Genomic DNA, 25279 nt, shown 5'->3' with positions numbered 1-25279 from the left:
ATATTAACATTATTTCTGATTATAAGAAAAATATTTAATGCAGAACTTGTAGAGGCGCTACTAGTAGAAACAATAACATTATTACCAAATTATGAATACCGGTTACCTCAATACCAATACAGGGTGATTCAAACAGAGTTTTAAACTAGAGTTGCTTATTTCTTATTTCTAAATGAAATTATTACAGTTGAGGGTTGGAACCTTTGGTGTTACACAGTAAAATAAAAACACTAAATCACCACAATACACAAAAACACTTTTACTTTTACACTGGACGCGCGTAAACTTTGAGTTTATAATCATCTGCTGATGATGCTAACATGGAAAGCGAAACGCGCGTCCAGTGTAAAAGTAAAAGTGTTTTGGTGTATTGTGGTGATTTAATGTTTTTATCTAAATGAAATGCTAATTATTATAATCATATTTACTTGTGCTAAGTATGTAGCTCAGTGGATTTGTTATTAAATTTCCATTCTAAAAATAGCATAACGTCTCATATTTTAAAGATATTTTTTACTGAGAGGTTTTTAAAATATGGCCATTTTAGGGTGCTAAATTTTCATAGCTTTTACAGACTTAATTATAAAATATCGAATTACATATATTTTTAAATTTGAAATAATATTTCATGATGCTACTTTTGCACTAAAATAAACTACCTATATTAATTGATATACAACATCTGGCTTTGCTATGGCCAGAGCTCTGGCTTAATCACGTGACTAAAAGTATTAAGAGTTATTACAAAACACAAATTGTCCCACCATTTTTAAAAAACATTGTCTAAAACAGAATACTGGCAAAAAATCTGAAGGAATTTAATTTTACAATAATTCGACAAATCAAAACGAAATCAAACCGTAAAATCACAACAAAAGCGTCTCTGAGTGACAGTTAAAAATCAAATTTTTATTATTGTCAGATATTGACATTTGCATTGTTAATATTGACAGTTTTAATATTTTGCGCCTCTGCATCTTGGAGGAAAAACTATTTTTAATGAACTGTCATTTCCATTTAAGTTTCCCAGCCATGCTATTTAACCTAAGATTTTTATTTTTCGCCAGGTGGTGGCCTTTATCTGCCTTTATTAATATTATATAAATTGTTTTACAAAGCCATAAAAATTACAGTGGAGTATTCTTTTAAAACATGAGTAAATATAAGCAGATATCTCATGTTATTTTTGATATGGATGGAGTTTTATTAGGTATGTGTATTATTTGTAAATGTGTACTTTTATTTTCTAATTTGATTGTTAGAAAAAATGCTATTATTCATTTTGTACACAAAACAATTGTTAAATAGTTATACAATATAAAGTTCTTGACGAAGGTTAAATGTATCATATTTGCACTCAATATTACAAGTTGTCATGCAAAAAGCTTTTGGTATTCCTATTTTTTTGCATAATTAGTTACACAAATACAGTAGAGTAGAATGGATGGTATAATCAAATATTAGTATCATATTAGTGAATTAACAAAATATGGAATTTACGTATATCGTATGATCGAAAAAAAACGGCGTCCAGTTGGCTTGGAAATGACAGCGATCTTCATTTCATAGCCATCACTGACGCCGGTTTTATTCGATCACGGTATTATACTTAGTTTAAAAGTAAAATACTTGCAAAGTGATCAAAAAGTTTTACGATCAAGTGTGATACATGGTGAAGTTGGCCTTGGTCCAATCTATCGACATATCAAATATCATTTAAATCGGACGATTTCTTTATTTGATTCATTGATGATGGGGTTTCGTAGTGGAACTTCTTCGAGCCCCATCTACATTCCGAGTTTCAGCCTCCAAGCTCACATAGGTTATTTAGAATAAAGGTCCGATTAAATTTATATCTCCGAAACTAAAGTTCCAAAAAAAGTCATACTATATCTACAAATTCATTTACCCACTAGTAGATACATATAAAAAACATTTTTGGTAAACTCTGTCTCAAATAGTTTCTGAAAAATAAAATTAATTTTTTTTAAAAGGCCCGATTAAATTTAAATCTCCGAAACTAAAGTTCCAAAAAAAGTCGTACTATATTTACAAATTCATTTACCCACTAGTAGATATAAAAAATATTTTGGTCAACTCTGTCTCAAATAGTTTCTGAAAAATAAAATTAATTTTTTTAAAAGGTTCGATTAAATTTATATCGCCGAAACTAAAGTTCGAAAAAAAGTCGTACTATATCCACAAATTCATTTATCCACTAGTAGATATAAAAAACATTTTTGGTCAACTCTGTCTCAAATAGTTTCTGAAAAATAAAATTAATTTTTTTAAAAGGTCCGATTAAATTTATATCTCCGAAACTAAAGTTCCAAAAAAGTCATACTATATCTACAAATTCATTTACCCACTAGTAGATATAAAAAAACATTTTTGGTCAACTCTGTCTCAAATAGTTTCTGAAAAATAAAATTAATTTTTTTAAAAAGTCCGATTAAATTTATATCGCCGAAACTAAAGTTCGAAAAAAAGTCGTACTATATCCACAAATTCATTTACCCACTAGTAGATATAAAAAATATTTTGGTCAACTCTGTCTCAAATAGTTTCTGAAAAATAAAATTAATTTTTTTAAAAGGTTCGATTAAATTTATATCGCCGAAACTAAAGTTCGAAAAAAAGTCGTACTATATCCACAAATTCATTTACCCACTAGTAGATATAAAAAAACATTTTTGGTCAACTCTGTCTCAAATAGTTTCTGAAAAATAAAATTAATTTTTTTAAAAGGTCCGATTAAATTTATATCTCCGAAACTAAAGTTTCAAAAAAAGTCGTACTATATCTACAAATTTATTTACCCACTAGTAGATATAAAAAATATATTGGTCAACTCTGTCTCAAATAGTTTCTGAAAAATAAAATTAATTTTTTTAAAAGGTCCGATTAGATTTATATCTCCGAAACTAAAGTTTCAAAAAAAGTCATACTATATCTACAAATTCATTTACCCACTAGTAGATATAAAAACATTTTTGGTAAACTCTGTCTCAAATAGTTTCTGAAAAACAAAATTAATGTTTTTAAAAGGTCCGATTAAATTTATATCTCCGAAACTAAAGTTCGACAAAAAGTCGTACTATATCTATAAATTCATTTACCCACTAGTAGATATAAAAAACATTTTTGGTAAACTCTGTCTCAAGTAGTTTCCTAAAAATAAAATTAATTTTTTTAAAAGGTCCGATTAAATTTATATCTCCGAAACTAAAGTTTCAAAAAACCTATAGAATAGAGTTACAATGCTCCAAAGACCAATTAAATTGGACGATTTTTTCGCCTTTGATGATGGGGTTTCATAGTGCACGAAACGTCGTCAAAATATCATGAAAAGATGGGTTCATTCCTAGTTTCCGCCCTATAGCTCACATAGGGCACGAGTTACAACGCTTACCACTTCGATAGCACAAGATCGTTACCACTTTTCCTCTCGCGTCTCGTCACGATCGTGTCACGGCCTGCAATTTTTACTCCTACAGCGCGTCAAGAAGTTTCACTTCAACAACTAAAGTTTCTAGATTGTCATTGTATATTCCTACAAATTCATTTAGCACCAATTAGTACGAATAAAAGTTATGTATAATTAAAAAACTCTGTCTCAAATAGTTTCTGAAAAACAAAATTAATGTTTTTAAAAGGTCCGATTAAATTTATATCTCGTACTATATCTATAAATTCATTTACCCACTAGTAGATATAAAAAACATTTTTGGTAAACTCTGTCTCAGGAACCCTGTCTGGGAAGTTGTTTAACCGCGACCTTACATATCTATTATGTCCCCCTTTCTTGAGTTATCCTCCTCCTAGGTGCCTTCTCCTTTGAGGTTGGCGATTAATATGGCGTATGACTCTCTGTCCAGAGCTTGGTGAATAAGAGTGTTTCCGTCGGTGTGGGTCCAATCTCTTATGTTACGTAGCCATGATTTCTTTTTCCTCCCTATGCTACGTTTTCCATCGATTTTTCCTTCTATTATGAGCTGTATTTCTTCATATTCTGAGTGCCGCATTATATGTCCAAGGTAGGAAGTCTTTTTGATTTTAATTGTGCCTGTTAGGTGTGGACGAGTTTTCATTCTCTCTAAAACTTTACAATTTGTTGTTCTGGAGGTCCAACTTATCCTCAGCATCCGACGATACATCCACATTTCAAAAGCATTAAGGCGTTTGATGTCTTCTTGTTTTAGCGTCCATGTTTCGCATCCATATTGAAGTAGGGGCCATATATAACATTTTAATATTCTTAGCCTCGTTGGTATATCTATTCTGGGATGGCACAAAAACTTCCGCATGTTGAGGAAACCAGCCCTAGCTTTTTCTATTCTTCTGATTTCTTTAGAGTGGTCTAGCTGGCTGTTTAATTCGCTGCCCAAGTAAATATAACTCCGCGTGGTTTCTAGATGGATGCCGTTTACCATTATGTCGGTATTTTCATTGTCTTGCGGATGTCTGTCGAAAATCATAGTTTTTGTCTAGGCGGTGTTAATCTCTAGACTCATCCCCTGATACTTTCTTCTGTCAGTTTGTCCATTAGGGTTTGCAGCTGGTCTTCGGATTCTGCTAATACCATGGTGTCGTCTGCATATCTTATATTGTTTATAATTTTTCCATTTATTTTAGCCCCTTCTGGACAATTTTGAAGAGATTTTCGGATTATATATTCGGCATTTCTTGAGTTATAACTCGTCATAAAGTCTAAGGGCTTATGGCAGGGATGGTTGTCGTCTCGGCGCACTCACTGATGAGGCGTTCTTGTGTTTCCCAGTTTTCCCCACAGAACACACAATCTACATTCGCTGTTGTTTCTTAGTTTCAATCTACTAAGGTATTCATTGAGGATGAAGAGACAGTGTCTTGTAAAAAAAACCGTAACAATCTGACAATTGTTTTTACTTAAATCAAGGAAAATCTTCGATTTTTCTCGGTCGTAAGTTCTGAGATATCCGTTTTTCGGGATAGTATAGTGATGTTTCGGGATCCGGGACAACCTACCTAAATCCGGCATTTTCCCGGAAATCCTGGACGTCTGGCAACCCTACCCGGGAATCGTTTTAGGTAGACATATTGATCATTAATCATTTGCAGTTGCTCGCTACCCCTTGTCGCGAAACATTGCACTTTGCTCTAAGTTGTCGAGAGGATTTGTAACTATTTAATTTTACATTTTTACAATTTTCCGTAGTTACTTATGAGTTAATATATTAAAATTATTTATTTTCTTTAGTGGTCTATCTTCTCGCCGGAGAGCTGGCGACATATTTAGAGAACATATTTTAGGCAAGTTAAAATAACAAAAAAATTAAAATTTATTAACTGGCACAATCTTAAGTCGGGCAGTTTTTGCGGGTATTTTGCTACTGCGCAACCCCTTATATTTGCAAAAAATAAATCCAAAAAATATGCTTTAGGCAACTGGAAATTTGTTTATTCTTAAATTTTAGCATCTATTTAATCCAGAAATAAGAAATAAGTATGCCACACTTTTTTTCGGCTTTAAAGTGTAACCCGACCATCCCAAATATGTTTAATTATTATACCTCGAAAATATACTTTAGGCATTCTAAAATGTTTACAGCGTGTTTATTAGATAATATTAAAAAATATGTGTTAATTGCCAGGCGAATTCAACGGTTTTTAATAACTTGCTTGACGCGAATAAAGATTTTAAATGAGCGCCACAAAAAAGTCTTATGAGTATAAGCAGGCGCGGCTGACGTAACAGTATTTTACACAGTTTATTTTTTACTTTTATACTGTTTATATGCTATCATCTGTTTCATCAAAGTCGAGTTTAAAAAAACAATATTTTCGTCATAATTGCAATATTAATATTCATAATCAATTATCTGATAATTTTAATTGTTACTTTAGAAATTTTAGTCAAATTATTGATTCACAAAAAAATCAAATTTAAATCAATAGAAAACTAAAATTTAAACAACTTTGATTTTTTTTGTTAACTTTTTTAATATGTTAAAAAAAAGTATTACAGAAAATGTGTCAATTGTGGCAATAATGTATAATAAAAGTCTTATTACCTATATTATCAATTTATTGTAATTTATAGATGACATTTAAATCACTTAAAATAAAACGGTTTATTTTCAAAATAGCTACTAACAAAAGAACTAAAAAATATGAGCATTAAGAACATAACATATTTTGTGAGATTTAACCGATTTTGTAGTATTTTTTACTTATCCATTACGGTTTAGTCATCGAATATAGGGCTGAGATCATAATAAATATAATAATTATTCTATTTTGATGTCTATTAAGACGTTATACAGGGTGTTTCAAAAAACATGTGCCATCTCTCGTGGGCAGATTCCTCACGTAAAAATAAGATTTATTTTTCATATAAACATAAGTCCGATTCTGGTTTGTTCCGTAGCTAGATTTATTATAATTTTCCTCCAAGTACTTTTAGCGATTCGAATAAAATTTTGAGGGTAAAAAATACTATAAGTGCTGCATATTTTAATTCTAAAAAAGTGTCGAAAAATTTGTCAGGGGTGCATAATATAGGTTAATCACTGGAATATTTTTCAAGAAAAAAACATATGCGCCACTGACTTTTTTCTTTTGATATCAAAATTGTGTAGGCCGTTTAATGCCAATTAAAAGTTATCTCTTGATGTTTTGTCGAATTCGGCCTCCTTGATGAGATAAACGCAATTTTATTAATCATAAATTAATAAAATTATTAAAATAAAAATAAAATTAATAAATTATGTATTTTTCCTCTAATTTATTATTAAATTTTATTACTATTAGTTATTTTAGCTTTTAGTCCATCGTACAGCAATTTGAAATAAAAAAATAATGGTATTTAAGATAATTACAAAAAGACTAATTTAAAACGTTTTAACATCCGGGAATTCTAAAATTATGCATTTCCATACCCATGTTTATAGGAACTTTTTTTCATATTTTTTGATGAGAAATCAATGAGTACTTATTTAAAATTTTTGCAAGTTAATGATATTAAAATTTCTTATAGGTTGCTATTATTAGTCTTGGATCAGGGCAAATTAATAAAATTGCGTTTATCTCATCAAGGAGGCCGAAATCGACAAAATATCAAGAGACAATTTTTAATCAGCATTAAACTGCTTACACTATTTCACTAACAAAGTCAGTGGCGTACATACTTCTTTTAGAAAAATATTCCAGTGATAACCCATATGCACGTCACTGGTGAATATATCGACACTTTTTAGCTCTAAAATATGTCGCATTTATAATAATTTTTACCCTCAAAATTTCATTCGAAACACTAAAAGAACTTGGAAGAAAATTATAATAAAGCGAAAAAATAATAAGGCTTTTTACGTGAAAAAATCTCCCCACGAGAGATGGCACATGTTTTGAAAGACCCTGTATACTTGCTTTGTAGAACCAGCCCTTAAAGTCTTAAGTCAGCTTTTGATTTGGTTTGGTTTGGTTTGGTTGGACTTAAACCATTAACATTATTTAAATAAAAAAAAACAAGTTTTCTGTCAGTTTGCAGATTGGGTTGTTATGTATCACGAATAAATTTATTTTTAAATACTAATGTAGCTAATAGCTTTCTAATTGTATAAATACGGTTACAAATTTTATGAAAATTTAACATTTTTTATTGAATAAAAAAGCTTAATAAAGAAGAATAATAAACCGGGTGCATCTCAAAAGTGGCTCACCGCTATAACTTTTTTTATTTTTTTAGATAAAACGAGATTTGGTATGTTAGTATATGACATAAATTAGGATTGATTAACATATTCAATTTTTTTCGGTCACTTCCGGTTTCACCGGAAACGACTACAACTTTTTATTTTTAAATGACACCCTCAGTATTCTTTTACTTTATACAATAGAAAATCACACTCTGAATCAAATGACATATCATATATGTCAACTTTTGACATTTTTGCATATTGTTTATTTGAAATTGGAACGTGCGATTCATAACGACAATTTGACTCGAAATACCAAGTGTGTGGTATCAAATTATTCGTATAAAAATGCTTTTTCCAAATATGCTAATGAGACACCCTCGTTTCATTTGAAAAAATTGAGATATGATTAAAAATACGATTTGGTCATCTTTTAACCGACCAGGACACTAAAAACATTAGACGATCAAATCTATTTTTCCAAGACTCCTTGCTTAAAAATTAGTGTTTTTTAGCCATGGCACTCTAGATTAAAATTTAAAATACAATTTGTTTTTGAGCGAATATGTCAAAAGTTGACATATGATATGCCATTTGATTCAGAGTGTTATTTTCTATCGTATAAAAGTAAAAAAATACCGAGGGTGTCATTTAAAAATCAAAAGTTGTAGTCGTTTCCGGTGAAACAGGAAGTGACCGAAAACAATTGAATGCGTCAATCAATGCTAGTTTATGTCATATACTAACATACCAAATTTCGTTTTTTTTATCTGAAAAAATATAAAAGTTACAGGGGGTGAGCCACTTTTGAGACGCACCCAGTATAATGTAAATTATAACATTTTATAAATTATAGACACAGAGCCGTTATATACAAAGGCTTTCCAGAATTTAGTAGGCAGACATGGTAAAACGTTCACGTTTGATTTGAAGTTAAAATCGATGGGATCTCATCGACTGGAAGCGGCCAAAATGATAATAGAAGAACTCGACTTGCCAATGACACCCGTAGAGTTCGATACTTTAATCGAAGAACAGTACCAACTTCTTATGAATGACACAGAGATATTTCCTGGTGAGTAATGATCTCGTTTTCTTTTTCTAGATACGGAGAACGTTTACAAAAATGCCATTTCTTGCATTGCCAAGCGATTCGGCAAGGTTTATACAGCTGATATCGTGGCAAAAGTAATAGGGACATTGGAAAAAGAATCCGCTAGAATTGCCGTCACTGAAATGAAACTTCCTATACCAGTTGAGGAGTTTCGACATGAATTTCGTACTCTTTCGCATGGCTTCTTTGCAAAACATCACGTTCCACTTATGCCAGGTATATTTGAGCTTCACGCAGATGTGTTTTTGTTGTAGAGCCTAAAGCATTTGTAGTGTTATTTTTGTAATTCTACTTTAGTTTTGATGTTGTAGCACAGAGAATGTTATGAACAGAAGGGTAATTTGTATCTATAGAAGGAATGTATGAATAGACGATAATAAAATTTGATTTAGTAGCAATCTCCATAAAATACCCACAATTTTTAAATTATAATTTTTGGAGGATTGCTTCACAATAATTGGATTCCTGTTATAGGTAATTTATTAGAATTTGTATATGATACCCAGGAGCATATAAGTATTTATTTAAACTTGTTTTTTATGTATTAATGATATTATATTGATTGAAAGAATTGGGAAGATACACAGCATAATGGGCGAATTCGTGACAAGGCTGATTTGATTTCCCCTTACCTCTCAAGTGCTATATGGTGGAGACACCAATCGTTCTGCGGCCAACCCACTTATTTTCTCTCATTTAACCAGCGACGAAGCCATATGGAAAACAGTGTGGAACTGAAAGCGACAGTGTTGCCATATTAAAATTTGTATTATCTGTAATACGTTTGGATGAAAAATCCGCGTTTATGTATTGAACATTTATTCGTGTCAAACATAGAATAAACAACAAAAATGAAATTAAAAATTCTTTTATAGGTACTAAATATGTCGTATGATGGAAAAATAGTCATTTAGTTGGCTTGGAAATAACCATTATTGACATTAATTTACCATAATATTTTACATATTATGAAGTAACAGCGATATTTATTTCCAAGCCAACTCTGATGCCCTTCTTTGTTTAATCATATAATATTATATTAAATTGTTTAATGATAGAAAATCCGTATTATCAACGTTTACCAAAATCCGTAAATCTACGGATTAATCCGTAGTCCTGGCAACACTGTCTCCGGCAACCACCCACTCTTTCTACTGAAAGCAGAACTACGGTACAGTATTCTTTATCCGCTGCGCTGTAAACGACTATCAGCGCGCAGCAGCGCAGAACTAAAGTAAATCTCGGACAGGCTGACGGTAACGTCAACTACATCTCGGACAGGTTTTGTACCACGAAATCGCCCATAAGGTTGCGCATCTTATTTCTTCAATCAACGATATTGTTTATACTAAGGACGAACAATGTACAGGGTGGTCGAAATTGGTCTGTTTTAACAGAGAAAACCTATTTCCTGTCTAGATAGAGCAAAACCGACATATATGTCATTGGCTCGATTTCTGAGAAACGTTTAATGTGATACAACTGAGATACGGGGTCTTTTTGATTTTTTTACCATTTGGAAAATTGCCCGTAACTTTTTTATTTCGCGGAATAATAAAATTCTGTAAAAACGTTCTTAAGGCACTTTTTTAAGCACAATCCAGTGGCGTAGTAAATTTTTTTCTATGCTTGCTCTTTTTATCAGAAATAATGAAAAATATGATTTTTTAAATGGAAATCGTAGGCTATGAATTTAAAAAAATACTGGCGTTTAACCCTTTCCAACGATATAAAGTTATGGATATCTATTTCTACGAATGAGAGAAATATTAGGTTTTTTATCTTTATATCGAAGCGGGCCTTGATTTTGTGTTGACCTATTTTCCTAATTATTTTTTATCACAATTTAATATTCTATATTATTATTTATTTGCATAATTAAAGACTTTAGAAAAGGTAAATTAACATTCTATATTAGTATTAGTAATTACAATTGAAATCGATACAATAAACAAAGAACACAACTATAAAAAACTATTTTTTAAGTGACGTTTTTTGAGTGAATATAGTTTTCTAAAAAAATCATCAGATGTTCAAACTGTGCACCTCCTTGTTGAATACACAATAAACATCTTTTGCGCGAGTTACAACGATTTATTAGGCGAACTGGTGTAAGTCCAAAAGCTTCCCTAGTAGCCTTCTGTAATAATTATCCTCTCGTCCCAATGGTTCTTCCCTTATATAAGGTGTTTTAATTTCCCCCATAAAAAAGTCGAAAGGAGTTAAATCACAGGACCTCGTAGTCCAAGACATGGGACACTTTGTTTCAATCCAATACTCTCTAAATTCTCCATTTAATGGTGCATGCAGTTGTAATCCTGGCGTTTTAATTGTAAATGGTAATACTAATATAGAATATTCATTTACCTTTTCAAAAGTCTTTAATTATGCAGATAAATAATAATAAAGAATATTAAATTGTGATAAAAAATAATTAGGCAACTAGTTCAACACAAAATTAAGGCCCGCTTCGATACAAAGAAAATAAAACCTAATATTTCCCTCATTCTTAGAAATAAATACACATAACTTTATATCGTTGGAAAGGGTTAAGCGCCATCATTTTTTTAAGTTCATAGCCAACTATGATTTCCATTTAAAAAATCATATTTTTATTATTTCTGACAAAAAAAGCAAGTATAGAAAAAAACTGACTACGCCACTGGATTTTGCTTAAAAAAGTGCCTCAAGAACGTTTTAACAGAATTTTATTATTCCGCGAAATACAAAAGTTATGGGCAATTTTCCAAATGGTAACAAATTCAAAAAGACCCCGTATCTCAGTTGGTAATGAAAATATCAACAGGCGCAGGCGGTTTACGCCATTAAACGTGTCTCAGAAATCGAGCCCATAACATCTATGTCGGTGTCAGGAAATAGGTTTTCTCTGTTAAAACAGACCAATTTCGACCACCCTGTACAAGGTGATTAAAATAAAGCGCCATGGGCGAATATCATGAAAATGAAAGGTAAAATATGCAAAATTTGTTGATGATATATAAAAGGAACCGCCTAAGGTATATTTTTTATACATTAATAACATATTTTTTGTAAATTATTGCTTCTTTAGTATAAAATAAACTCATCGGCAAAAGTCTTGCACCCCCTTACTATTTTAATAAAAATTACATTGCAAACTAATTTATCATGCAAATCAATAGATGCTAAAGTTATGTTAAACGAAAAGAAATAAAGGAAAACTTTCACAAGTTTAATAATATATATGCAATATTTTTGTATAAAAAATGCATAATTCCATGAAAGAAAAAATAATGCTTGACGGGTGCGAAAATGAAATAATAAATTCTGATTGCTTTAGTTACTAACCTTTTTATTGCCTCCTCGATTTGTTTTTACTGCATCAAGTCGTCGGGGGCATCCTACTGACAACTAGATTATTTATGACCATCTGAGTAAGAACTGCCATTCCTCTTATCGGCAATGATCAACTCCTGGCACACGTGTTGGTGAGGTTATTTCTGCGAAATGTTGACATTCAAGTAAATGTCATCCCAGACATGTTCTCAGTAGAAATAAACAGGGAGATTGGTTTCCAGCGATGGGAACTATCGAATTATTTCACCCTTCATTTAATGCTTCCTGGACTATCCTAGCTCTGTGAGGACGAGCGTTATCATTCATGAGAATAAAATTATTGCCGATTTCTTCTCGCAGTGGATAAATTATTGGTCTGATTACAGTTTCCACATACAAATGGGCGTTCATCACCTCAGGAATATGAATGAGCTCTGTTCGCCTACTGTACATGATGCCACCCCAGAACATCTCAGAGTTCCGTTAATGAATGAATGATTGTCTATCGAATGGTTTTATTCGAATAAAATCATTCATTCGTCTGTATACTAAAGCATTAAGTCGCCTGGAAATGGTTCGTGCGATATCACTCGGTTAGTTCGTTGAAACACGAGATCGTATGCTTTGATAAATGAACTTTAGATTTCTTTGGCAAATTGAGCCAAGTAGTCAGTGCATTATTAGTTCTTCCAAATTTTTATACCTTCGCCGTATAAATTCCTGTGTCCATTATACCGTTGTATAATTCGGTTAAAATACTAAAATAGTAAACGATCAGCAATTTGATGCCTGCTGAGACCTTCTTTGTGCATGTGATAAGGTGGTCCCTATCGAGGCAGAAATTTGTGTGGTTTTGGCATTTTGTCGCCTTTCACAACACTTATTTTACATGATATGAACTCTATTTTTAATGGAGAATTTTGACCGTAAATAGCAATTTTTACACATTCCATGAGATAAGGTTTTCTTTCATTTTTAAAATACATTTTTGTAGACACATATTAAGGTATTTGTACACTTAAGTTAAATTAAGCGTAAAACCTTCAACTGCAAGGGATCTATCATTAAAAAACTCAAGAAGTGTTAAACGAAAAGAAATAAAATAAAACAGTTGAACTTCAAATAAAATATTTAAGTATTTTTGTCTTTAAGTAAATGGTTATCGAACTAAAAACTTAATGGGGTGAGCAAATTAAAACGAATGAGTTTTAATTGTGCCAATTTCAAACCTTTTTTTTTATAACGATGTTTGTATTTTACTTTATACTAACATCTACTGACATGTAGATTTTTTGCGAAGAAATATTTCATTTAGAACGAAAGTAAATGCCAGGCTAACATAATTTGGCACACAGTAATGTGAAGCGACTAATATAAATGTTTTGATTTCTAAGTAAATTTCATTCAAATTTTCCTTCCATTAAACAGCATGCTTAGGTTTCATATACGTTTTATTTCATGATCTTGTGCGATATGTTGTTACAGGGACGTATTAGTTGTTAAGTTAAAAGTTTCTGGGATTCAACGGTAAATTTTAATTTGTTAGGTACCTAATATTTTAAATAGGATCTAATGATAAATAATTCTGACATCTAATTTGTTGTTTATATTTTGCTACACAAGTTATAGGGTTTTAAATATCTATTAGCGGGTAATGAATTTAAGTCGGTCGGAAATTTCTACATTTTGTTGAATTTAGGTATAAAAAAATATCAACATATTAAATGATTTTGAAGTTTTGTTGTTAATAGGTATAACAAATTATTACTGTAATTATTATTTATTAAATATAATCTTGCTTAAAACTTACTATAACTTTTCCTACATCCAAAATAACAATATTATTGCAGTGTAACAACAGAATGGCATAATTAAAAAAATGCAGAACATATCGAAATACTAAATCTAACAACTCAAAACCGCCAAACAATAATATTCTTTGCTAATATCAACTTTCTTTAAATTGAAGGAAGAACCCTTCATAATGTAATTTATGTGGAGGTACTCCACCTCAAGAAAAATGAAACTGATGTGCTTACGACTTTATGACCATCCTGTAAAATCAAATTTATTACGCCTTCTTTCATAGCATTGCCACCGACCGCTGTCGGGCTTCGAAAGTACCTTTATATTCGCCTAATAATCGACTAAAATTCAGTTAATATTTTAATATAATGGAAACCTGACGAATAAATGAAATTCAAAAACTGTGAGGGGTGAATTTTTCAAAATAAAGGGTGGTTGCTTTATAAACGTTGGGTCAAAAGTCAACCATTAGGGAGATATTGCGGTACAAAGATGGCGGAAAAATAATGTTTTTATTTTTATCTTGAAAACGAAAAGCCACCGACCGCTGTCGGGCTTCTCGGAAAGAAACCTACGTCGCCGGGCGACAACTAAAATTCAGTTAATATTTTATTATAATCGATCCTGACGAATAAATGAATTTCATAAATGAATGAATTTTATAAATGAATGGTTTTTGCTGCCGAATTACTAGAATACAATATTTCAAGGCAGATGGCCGATCTATTCGATAATTTTTCTTCGAATAGTTTTCAACGAATGTTTTCTTACTAACTATCGAATTATTCGAATGAATTGCAACTATCGAATGTTTCGATAGTATTCATTCGATAGTTCCCACTACTAGTTTCAATACGCTTTAAAAAATTCTTGTGCGATATTTGTTACAGGGACGTATTACCTTTGTTAAGTTAAAAGTTTCTGGGATTCAAGGTAAATTTTAATTTATTAGGTACCTAATATTATACAGGGTCGCTGATATGTATGGAAACGGTCGATTATTAAGGAAAATATAAGTATCGCAAAAAGTAGTAAATACAAAAGTTATAGGGTTTTTAAATATCTATTAGCGGGTAATGAATTTAAGTCGGTCGGAAATTTCTATTTTGTTGAATTTAGGTACATAATCGTAATACACATAAAGTACCTAAAATCAACAATTTCCGAATTATGAAGTTGAATTGCTGATTTTAAAATGTTAAACAAAAACCAGCTATTTAATGAAAAGAAGTAAAGTATATAAAAACATTTAAATTTCATACATTGCCTGAATACTTTATCCTTTTATAGAATACCTAGGTTTTATACAGAATGCCTTAACTTTTATACTTTGCTGGTTATGAAAAACGCATTCTTCATAAAAAGTTTTGCTTATTTTAATTTTTCCCTATGTCCTATAAATACTATAAATCAAAACGCGTTTCTATGGTAATATAATGTCTTCATTATTTGATAAATTGATATCCGGCCCTAGATACTCAATAGTAATTTTATAGAACTACAAAGCCCCTATATTGACTACCGTTTATGGTCTAGTTTTGGTTTAGTGAACAGTTAATTAGTAGTCTATAATATTTTAACTTTCAAATATTCTTTGACCTTATGCATTATTTTAAGTATTATTTTAAAAAATTAGGATTAAGTTATAACAAAAAGTAACAAATCTACGTTCAGGATGGAACAAGTAGAAGATTCATTATGAAAAAGACCAAGTTAATGGTCGAAACGTGATGAAATAAAAAAAATTATCAATAAATAATAATTAATGTATTAAATCTTTAAAATATTTATTTACATCTGACCTCAAACTAAGAATTAAATTTACTTATACTATTTTTACTATATTATAATTTATTTGTCGCTATGTGCTCTATTTTTGGCGTTTAAAATGTACGTATTCATAATTTTATTTTTGTTTTGACTATGTTACACTTCTAATGAACTAATAAAACATAAAATGGTAGTAAAAAATCTATATTATTTTACAAGGAATAGTTTTGCGCTTGAATAACGTTACCGTTTTAATTAGCAGTAGTAAGCAACGGAACGCTGGGCGGCTCTAATAAATGACGGACCTATTTGTTTTATATCAGTGTCCCATCTATTTCTAGTACATGACATTAGTCTAATTTTTCGAAAATTTATCTGTCAAAAATTTCAGCCAACAGAGTTGCTGGAAATCGATACAAGGTCGTTACGCCTACTTGTAAATGAAGTAAATATAAATAGGTACTTAAATGATGGACAAAGACTTATTTTTAACTTACAAACAAAAAGAATTGTCTAATTAAAACAAATATAATAAAAATTATACTTTGAAAATCGTTTTGATAATCATTTCATAATATGATTGGCGTTATGACAACGACAATAGTTTTTGAGAATTTGACAATAGTATGAAAAAATGGCCGTTGGAAACAATGGAAACTACAAAAGAATTCTGATTTAACGCCATCTGGCAATAACTAGTAGCAACTTATTAACCTAAAAATTAATTGCACTACCACCTAGCGGTGGTAGCCTGGTGGTAACTATTTCGGGATTGGTACTATTTTATTTGAAATTTCCTTGGTAACAGTGGAGCCGCTTTTACTATTCCAATTTCCCGCCCCTGAATAACATTATAATAACCATCTATCAAAGAATGAAATCGAAATGCTATTACCATAGAAACGCGTTTTGATTTTTAGAATTTCAACAAACCAAAATTCACTAAAATTCAACAGTATTTTCATGTTTTTTTTTTATTTTTTTAATTATATTACCATAGAGATGCATTTTGATTTTTAGGGTTCAGAAAAAATCAACCATATTTTCACGTTTTTTTCAATTTTTTCTAAAACGGTATGGAAATTTGGAAAACTATAAAGAGGTTTAACCATTTTAGCACAAACAATTTTTTTTTGAAGAATGTATTTTTCTCAAAATGTCAATAATAAAAAAGTTTTTCCTCTTGTAAAGACAATCCGGGGATATACTATATATGAAATAATAATTAATAATTAAATTAATCAATTCGATACTAATACCTAAGTCAGTAATTTATGATGTTAATCATAAACCTATATAGTCAAAATAAGCTAGAATAAGGCCTAAATCAGTTTTAATATTCTCTGTGGTACTAATGTTAAGTATCCATCTGCCATTAGAACACGTGATGTATCCGCATTTGGACAAATTATAACTTTAATATCCATTAAGATTTCTATTTGTTATATCTGTCCTAACCCATAAATTTCGGTTTTCTGTGTCGCAGAACATTTAACATTTATTTAGAACTGCACGTATCGCCTCAAATCACGACCAATTGGTACCATTTTTCTACATTAGTCATATGGGCAGATTCCATTTTATTTACCAACGTAGCCTTTACTTCATAAATACTTATAAACGCCTTTCAAATTGGTATACTTATCTATATCTATGTTCGTCGTTACCCAGTGAAAGATACTTTATTAGTTACCTGTTGATACGGTCCCAGTGTCCTTGTATTGACAGGTATGACAGGTATTTTTCCACAAAATACCTGTTTGTTTGGTCAGTAGGTACGGCAACGCCGCTATCTTCCGTTTTCTGATGTCACTTCTGGATTGTTAAAATCATAGGTTCATTTTAGTCGATGATTGTTCTTTTCCCTCCGATCGCCATATTGACGTGGCGATCGGGAGGAGATTGTCCTTTCTTGGTGGAATCCTTGCCTGTATGGATGCTGGAGATGTTCCTGGGAATGTTTGGATGCTGTTGGAGATTATTATGGATTTGTTACAAGGCTTAGACTGAATGAAGTAGATTTGTTTTTTTTTTGATGTGCCATATGGTTATCCTATTCACGTTTTTTGCCTTTTTCTTTTCTTATTCTTTTAATAATTTTCATTAGATTTGGACAACAATTTTGAATTGATCCACTAATTTTTGTCAATTGTTAATGGTAGCTGGATAAGTTGTTAGTTACGTTTTGGGGTAAGGTATCATAACTTAAAATCCATAAATATTAATTTAAATATTGTCCACAGGGGTTTTTCCGGTTTTCCTTTTTACCTGGCTCTCCTTTTTTTCTGTGGTGGTTGTATTTTTACATCCACCTTGTTTTTCAACTCAACAAAGATTTGTGGCCTTGCTGATGCAGCTGTAGTTCCTGGAGTTCACCCTGTTCAACATTGCCGTGCTCAGCTGTTGCTGTAGGATAAGCTACCCAGGCTTGTATGCTTTTATTTTGGGGTACACTATAAAAAGGCATAGATAGTAAAGTCTGATTTAATTTTATTATTTTTTTTCATAAGTAGTTTGCAATATCTGTAATATTTCACTTAAGTTAATTATATACTTTAATTACAAATTTAAATAATATTTTAACCACAATTGATTTTCAAAGTTTAAACCTATTTCATTTCATTTTTTGTTTCTTATAAAACAGACGTATTTTATAACTAAGCATTAATTTGAATTAATATATTTAGACTTAGTATAGTAGAAACTTACTTGTTTTATTGTACGAATGAGGTTCCACCTTGGCAAATAACATCTTGTCCTAATAACAGTTTTCTGAATATTTAATGTTATTTAACTATTAGGTAGATTCAGTGGCGCTCATTTGAACACAAACCTTGTATTGACTGTATTGTATTCACTAAGAGTGGGTCCCAGGTGGGACCCTCCACTGCGGCCGCGAGGGCCTATTGTGGCTACTACAAACCTTACTCACTCTATAATGCCCTCCAGGCGAACAGCACAGTTTCCTAATGTATTAATAAAATTGTATTTTATTACGTTGCGTTACAGATGTTACAAAGCCTTCCAACTTGACTTGGATAAAACAGTTAATACGGTACAAGTGAATCACGCGCAGCACTATTATAAGTACAGCTATATGGCAGAATACATATTCAAAAGTTGTACTCATTTCCGGTGAAACAGGAAGTGATCGAAACTAATTGAATACCTTATTCAATCCCGATTTATGTCATATATTAACATATAGTTCATATCAGATAAACTTTTAGTTACGTGATTAAGCTTGACCGGCACAACGTTGCCCACTTTTACATATTTTCTTTAATCAAAATATTTTAGGAAACAAAAATAAATTAATTATAAATATATCAACAGTTATTATTTACATCAACAAAACTAACCTTCTTAACAGCAATTAAGGGACATAAAGGGCCATTACGGCCGCTTTCCCGTTCAAAATATTCTAATAAAGTTGCGATGAGTTTTTTTACGTCTATTAACACGTTGACTGCCCAAATAGTAAATATTTTTTTGTATGTGGGGCCCAATATTTTTTTGTTTAAATGTGTCAAAAATGTTATAAATAAGACATAAAATGTTTAATGTTAATATTATTTATTTTCTGAGTCATAGTTCTGAATGCGATGCACGTGTGCATCGCGGAGCCTCAGAGATAAAATTAGTTTTGTTTATCCTGATCGTTCGAAAAAAAGTCCCAAAGAATAGTTTTTATTTCATTTTTTATTGTTGCTTATTTGAGCTCTACTACTTTTGCTACTTATCATGTTATCATCGGTTACTTATAATGTTTATCTCCAATTTTTATAGTATTTTTAATAAAAAATATCAACACATTTGTCGACTTGTTAATTAATGATCGATAGTATGATCTTAAATAACACCCTTTATATTAGAAACCTAATTGCGAAGCACGTATGAGCGGCGGGGCCCTTCTTCTTATTATTATTTAATAACATATCTCATAAACCGCAAATTCTAATACCGTTATGACATTGTTCGGGTGTATAATTTTCATATCTGTGGGATCCTATAAATCCTAAGGCACTTTTCCAGGCTCCACACCTACAAGTTATTTTCCTTATCAGATTCTACTTATACATATTATGGTGAATACATTAATATTAAAATATTAGATATATTATTCTATCCTAATTCTTTGGAATATGGAATTGTCAATAGGGGAATTATTACTAATAATTAATTTATGGAAACCCCATATGAAAAATGTATTCTAAATAAAAAATATAATAAGTTAATTTTTTTAATATATATATATAATAATATATTTGCATATTTCTTAAATTATATCATGTTTTGCTTTATAGATGTTTGCATTTTATTTTAATTACCTACCTGGGGCGCTATTCTGTACAATCGTCGGTATCGGCAAGTTACCGACAGCTATCGGTACGTACGGCCAATGAGCGTCGTGTTGATTGTTGTCATAGTTACCGATCGGCCCTATGATGATTTTACAGAATAGCGCCCCATCGGTATCGGTAAGTTACGACAGCTCTCGATACGTATTTGTATATAGTAAAAATGTGTTAATTGTTGTTGCCATAGTTACCGATCGGTCCTATGGCAGATATCGCAAATTTGTACCGACGAAAATCGGTATCTCTACCGTGCCCTTGTCAACCTCACGGTAGAGATACCGAGAGTCGTCGGTACAAATGTGAGATATCTGTCATAGGGCCGATCAGTAACTATGACAACAACAATCAACACGACACTCATTGGCCGTACGTACCGATAGCTGTCGGTAACTTGCCGATACCGACGATTGTACAGAATAGCGCCCCTGGAAAGCCCAAATTTTATCGTAAGGTAATAAAAGTACCTTTTCATACAACTTGTGTTGCCATTGTCAGTTTTTTTGGATTTTTCTTCTAAATTTAATGATTATCATGAACAGTAATTATGACTGTTAGTAGTTAATTGTGTAATAAATTTTAATGTTTGATAAAATTTAGTAAAAACTGAAAAAAATGACAATGGCAAGACAAGTTGTATCCAAGTACTTTTTATTACCTTTTGATAGAAAGGTAGATAATTCAAGTTAAATGCAAACAGCTAAAAAGCCAAAAATTTTATAACTTAAGAAATATGCAAATATAATATAATTTATTACAATATTTACTACTAATTGAAGAGCACACGGGAAAACAATGAAAGTACCAAGAAGGCTACACCTTTTGGTACCTAAATAAACGGGAATATCGATAACGGTCACATAGAAACAGGCATTTAAAAATGGGAAAAATGATATAAAAGTCCATGCGTAATTTGAATTAAAAAAAACGCTTTCTTGAACATTTATCATTTCTGGATACTCATCGTTTTTCCCGTATGCTCGTCAATTGTTATATTTACTGTTACATAAAATTTAGTAAAAACTCTAAAAAACTTGTCAATAGCAGAACAAGTTGTATGCACGTATTTTTATTACCTGACGATAAAATTTGGACTTTCCAGTTAGGTAGTTAAAGTTAAATACAAACATCTAAAAAGCAAAACATGCTATTTAAAAAAATGCAAATATCTTAAAAAATAATTTAATATGCACTTTGCCAACCGGTAAATACTGGAAAATCCAAAACATAATAGTAAAGTATCTACTACTACTCTAATATATCTACTAAAATAATAAACTAATTGTTAAAAATAAATATTTTGTGCATATTTCGAGTCAAATATTTTCTTAATTTATATGTATATTTTTAAAACAATTTATTCATAATTGAGTTTCCATAATTATACTTAATATGTCTAATACTTTAATTATTATATACTTAATATCCTATACTATATAAACATATACCTTCCTTCATCTTTTGGGCACCTAAAGAACGATATATTGCCTGTCATTCTACTTTCACAACCATCCACTGCACAAATATTTCTAGTAGACATTTTATTCACAATTCGAACAAAATAACGAAAACACTATTTTTGGTTCACCCTATGCGCCGGACCGAAAACAAAACTAAAATAAACTTGGAACGCTGTGTACACGTCGAGCAACGGATGTAGACTGACACAAGACTACAAGACAGGCGGGGAGCGGCGGGAGGAATTTTGATACGGGCGAAGAGTGGGCCAACTGATATATTTATATTCTTTAAATTGTGCCAACGCATAGGGGCCGGCGCGAAGCACACGCGCCTCGCGTGGCAGTCAACGTGCTTTAAGTATCTTGTACATTGTACACATCGCACTAAAAGAGGTTTTAAGAACAATGTTCGACTGCAAGGTCTGCCAATAAACAATTTCAAGCTTAAAGTATCACAACATTATTTGTTTAAAGTGTCAAAATGAATGACAATGTCTGAAAATAAATAAATAATGTGGCAACTTAACATGTTTTACAGCAGAGCTACCACCTGAAACCCCAGCGGGAGATTTAAATTCCAGTTAATCAGCCCGGTGCCGAATATATCCAATATATCCATGGTTGGCATCAATGAATTTAAAAATCGCGCCCTCGATTACGTAACTAAAAGTTTAATTGGTATCGAATATACCAAATCTCATTTTTATCTGAAAAATTTCTATGATTTTTAAAAAAGATTGAAGTTAGACTTTCAAACAGGAAATCTCATATAGAGCTTTTTCAGAACATTGACTCACCCCATATCATTTTATTTTTAGTATAAGGTTTTTTTTTTCTTTTAGGAGCGAAGAAACTAGTTCATCATTTATCATCTAATAAAATACCAATATCGGTGGCCACATCGTCGTCAATAGATAGCTTCGAACTGAAGACAAAAAAACATAAAGAGTTTTTCAAATTGTTTGATCACGTGGTTTGCGGCGGGACCGATCCAGAAGTGAAACAGGGTAAACCATCTCCTGACATCTTCTTAATATCGGCTTCTAGGTAAGAGGTTAAAAATAATTACACTTAAATCTTCTATAGGGTCAAGCGGTGTAAAAATGAGACATTTTCCTAAACTTATTATATACTCTCCAAAAAATCCTTTATGGGTATTTCGCCACTGCACTGCAAGACAAATCTACAAAATAAAATAGTTATTTTTTGTAAACATTTCTGTTAAACCTAAACGGACACTGCTTGTCAGAAGTTATGTTTACAGTAATAAAAATTTGCCTAACAAAAAAAATGCTTAACCCTCAACTGGCGTGGTGAATTTTTGCAACGCTTATGGCGTGCTGGGGTCCGACGGACCCCATTTTTTTTCGGCTTAAAATACATGATGAAGATATTTTATAAAAAGCTTGTTATTGAACGTAACACTGTTTACAAAATATTGAAACTTGTGAACAAACAGTTTCATTAATAATTTTCAACAAATTAATGAGCGGACACAAAAATAAAGTAAAACGCATTTTTTAGGAATTTTTGACAACAGAAATATAACTTGGCTAAGAAACTCATAGAAATTAAAAACATATTTTATGATTTTACCGTATTATTAAAAGTACAAACAACTGAAATATGAAGCTAAAATAATAAACATAAATTATTTTCAACAAAACTGCAAACCTTGAATGTACATAACTTTTTCAAATACAGTTCATACTAATATAGGATCTGTATTTGCCGCACATAGATCGTGCACATTTGATTCATGAGATTTTTGTTTTTTGTCATTTCTTCATTGACATATGATTGCCATATACCACATCTCTTTCTTTTCTGGTATTGATTATTCAATTTTCTTTCTTCTATAAGTAAGAGATTCAGAATCGGAGTTATGGTTACTCTTCGGAGAAAAATCAATGTTTCGATGGTCTTCATCTCACTTAAGCCTCTTTAAGTTCATCAAACCACTGAATTAATGCTTCCTCAAAATTAGCGTCCCAGTGAGGCACACTTTTTAGACTACCCTCCATTTAATATGAAACATTCTTGGCGTGGTGGTGCCACACAGACCCCAATGAAACTTTAGCCCCCGCTGGTAAGAACAATACTTGATAAAATCAAGTGCGCCTTTAACAGTTGCATATTGGTACCCTAACTTAAAGGTAAATGGCGCGGCGAGGCCTAATTCTTAAACGTAAACATTTTACAGAGGTTTAAATAGTGCTTGGGGTCCTCTGGACCCCACCACGCCAGTTGAGGGTTAATGTTTCAGAAAGTTTATCTCTTTCCGTCGTCGGAAGCAAAAAAATACAAATAATAAAGAAAAAAACTATTTAAAAGTGTTCTCGAATAGTTGAATTTAAATATTTTAAATAGTTTTTTTCTTTATTCTTTGTATTTTTTTGCTTCCGACGACGGAAAGAGATAAACTTTCCGAAACGTTAAGCATTTTTTTCTTTGTTAGGCAAAATTTTTATTACTGTAAACATAACTTCTGACAAGCAGTGTCCGTTTAGGTTTAATGCAGAAGTGTTTACAAAAAATAACTATTTTATTTTGTAGATTTTTCTTGCAGTGTGAAGTGACGACTTGCAGTGCAGTGACGACTTGCAGTGCAGTGACGAAATACCCATAAAGGATTTTTTTGGAGAGATGAATCCGCCACATGACATAGGTATAGATATTTTTTATTATATACTATTTCAACACAAGTATTTCTTTTATAAAAGACGTTTGACTAAAGAATACAAGGACCAATAACACCCTAGACCAAATAGTTACCATGTCTCCAAACAGTGCCGTGCCCCATATTTTTCTTAACTTATCTTCTTGAGATATTTATATTTTTGATAAATGTTTTGACTACGCCAATATACATACAAAATGACGGCGATCTTTATTTCATAGCCATCGCTGACGCCGTTTTTGTTCGATCATACGGTACTATACCCCAGTCAAATTAGTTAAAAAAGGTGGAAAAAATTACCACAGTTTTAAAAATGGTTTTAAACGATTCCTCTAGACTTAGACTCATATGTGTCAAAAGTCCCCGAAGATAGACGATGAGCTCGAGGAGTGGGGAGGAGTTAAATGTCAATTTTTTCACTTTTTTGCTTATATCTCGGAAACTATGACATCTACCGAAAAACCCTCTATATACAAAAATAAAGCTGACAAAATTCTCTATAAAAATGATTGTATACATTTTTGTTTCCGGACTTATGGTTTTCGAACTATGCCCTTCATAAATTTGGATACTAAATCCAATGGTATATTCCAAATCCGTACAAACACATTTCTTTCATTGCACGTTTTTCGTTCAAATAGCGTTAAAGAAGTACAATATCATGATTTTTTAAGTATTAAGCTGTACGCACACTGGTGCGATCAAGGCCGCGATCACGATCTCCATGCAGCCGCGGCCAAAAGTTGCTGAAGAATACATATGAGCCGTTTCACATTGGCGCGATCCAGTGTTGGACAGGAAGCGGCCTCGCGGCGTTCTAAGGTCTGTTCCCAGAAGAAACCCTGACTAGTCAGCACTTTCTCATTGGTTAAAATGCCTAGAAACCTGATTGTTAGTCTGGTTTCTACCCATTTCAACCAATAAGAAACGCGCTGACTAGTCAGGGATTCTTCTGGGAACAGAGCTCTATTCTGCGGTGGCGATCAGATTCAACTTGTCCAGTTTGATCGCGTGATCGCGACCCAACTGACAGGGATTTTCCGTTATTTTGTGTGTTTTTCTTGTTGCAATTTAGAAATGGAGTTAACAGAGCAGCTAAT

At 31.6% G+C, this 25279-nt stretch overlaps 1 protein-coding gene across 2 annotated transcripts in view; it reads left to right on the top strand.

Moving 5' to 3' along the window:
- The first annotated feature begins 1033 nt into the window (after positions 1-1033).
- LOC115878110 (probable pseudouridine-5'-phosphatase) overlaps positions 1034-25279 on the top strand; it is a 31831-nt gene continuing 7585 nt past the window's right edge. The window contains exons 1-3 of one of the 2 annotated variants that reach the window (XM_030894479.1): positions 1034-1210; positions 8782-9006; positions 22342-22546. In XM_030894479.1, coding sequence (XP_030750339.1) covers positions 1153-1210; positions 8782-9006; positions 22342-22546 — 488 coding nt within the window. In that variant the 5' untranslated portion in view covers positions 1034-1152. Of the gene's footprint in view, positions 1211-8532; positions 8752-8781; positions 9007-22341; positions 22547-25279 lie in introns of both variants that reach the window. The other variant, XM_030894480.1, reaches the window with a different exon arrangement.

Source organism: Sitophilus oryzae, unplaced genomic scaffold, assembly GCF_002938485.1.
Source record: "Sitophilus oryzae breed Bouriz unplaced genomic scaffold, Soryzae_2.0 scaffold_1500_pilon_pilon, whole genome shotgun sequence".
NCBI lineage: Eukaryota > Metazoa > Arthropoda > Insecta > Coleoptera > Curculionidae > Sitophilus > Sitophilus oryzae.
Note: the sequence above shows the minus strand (reverse complement) of the source record. Positions and strands in the feature narration are given on the sequence as shown.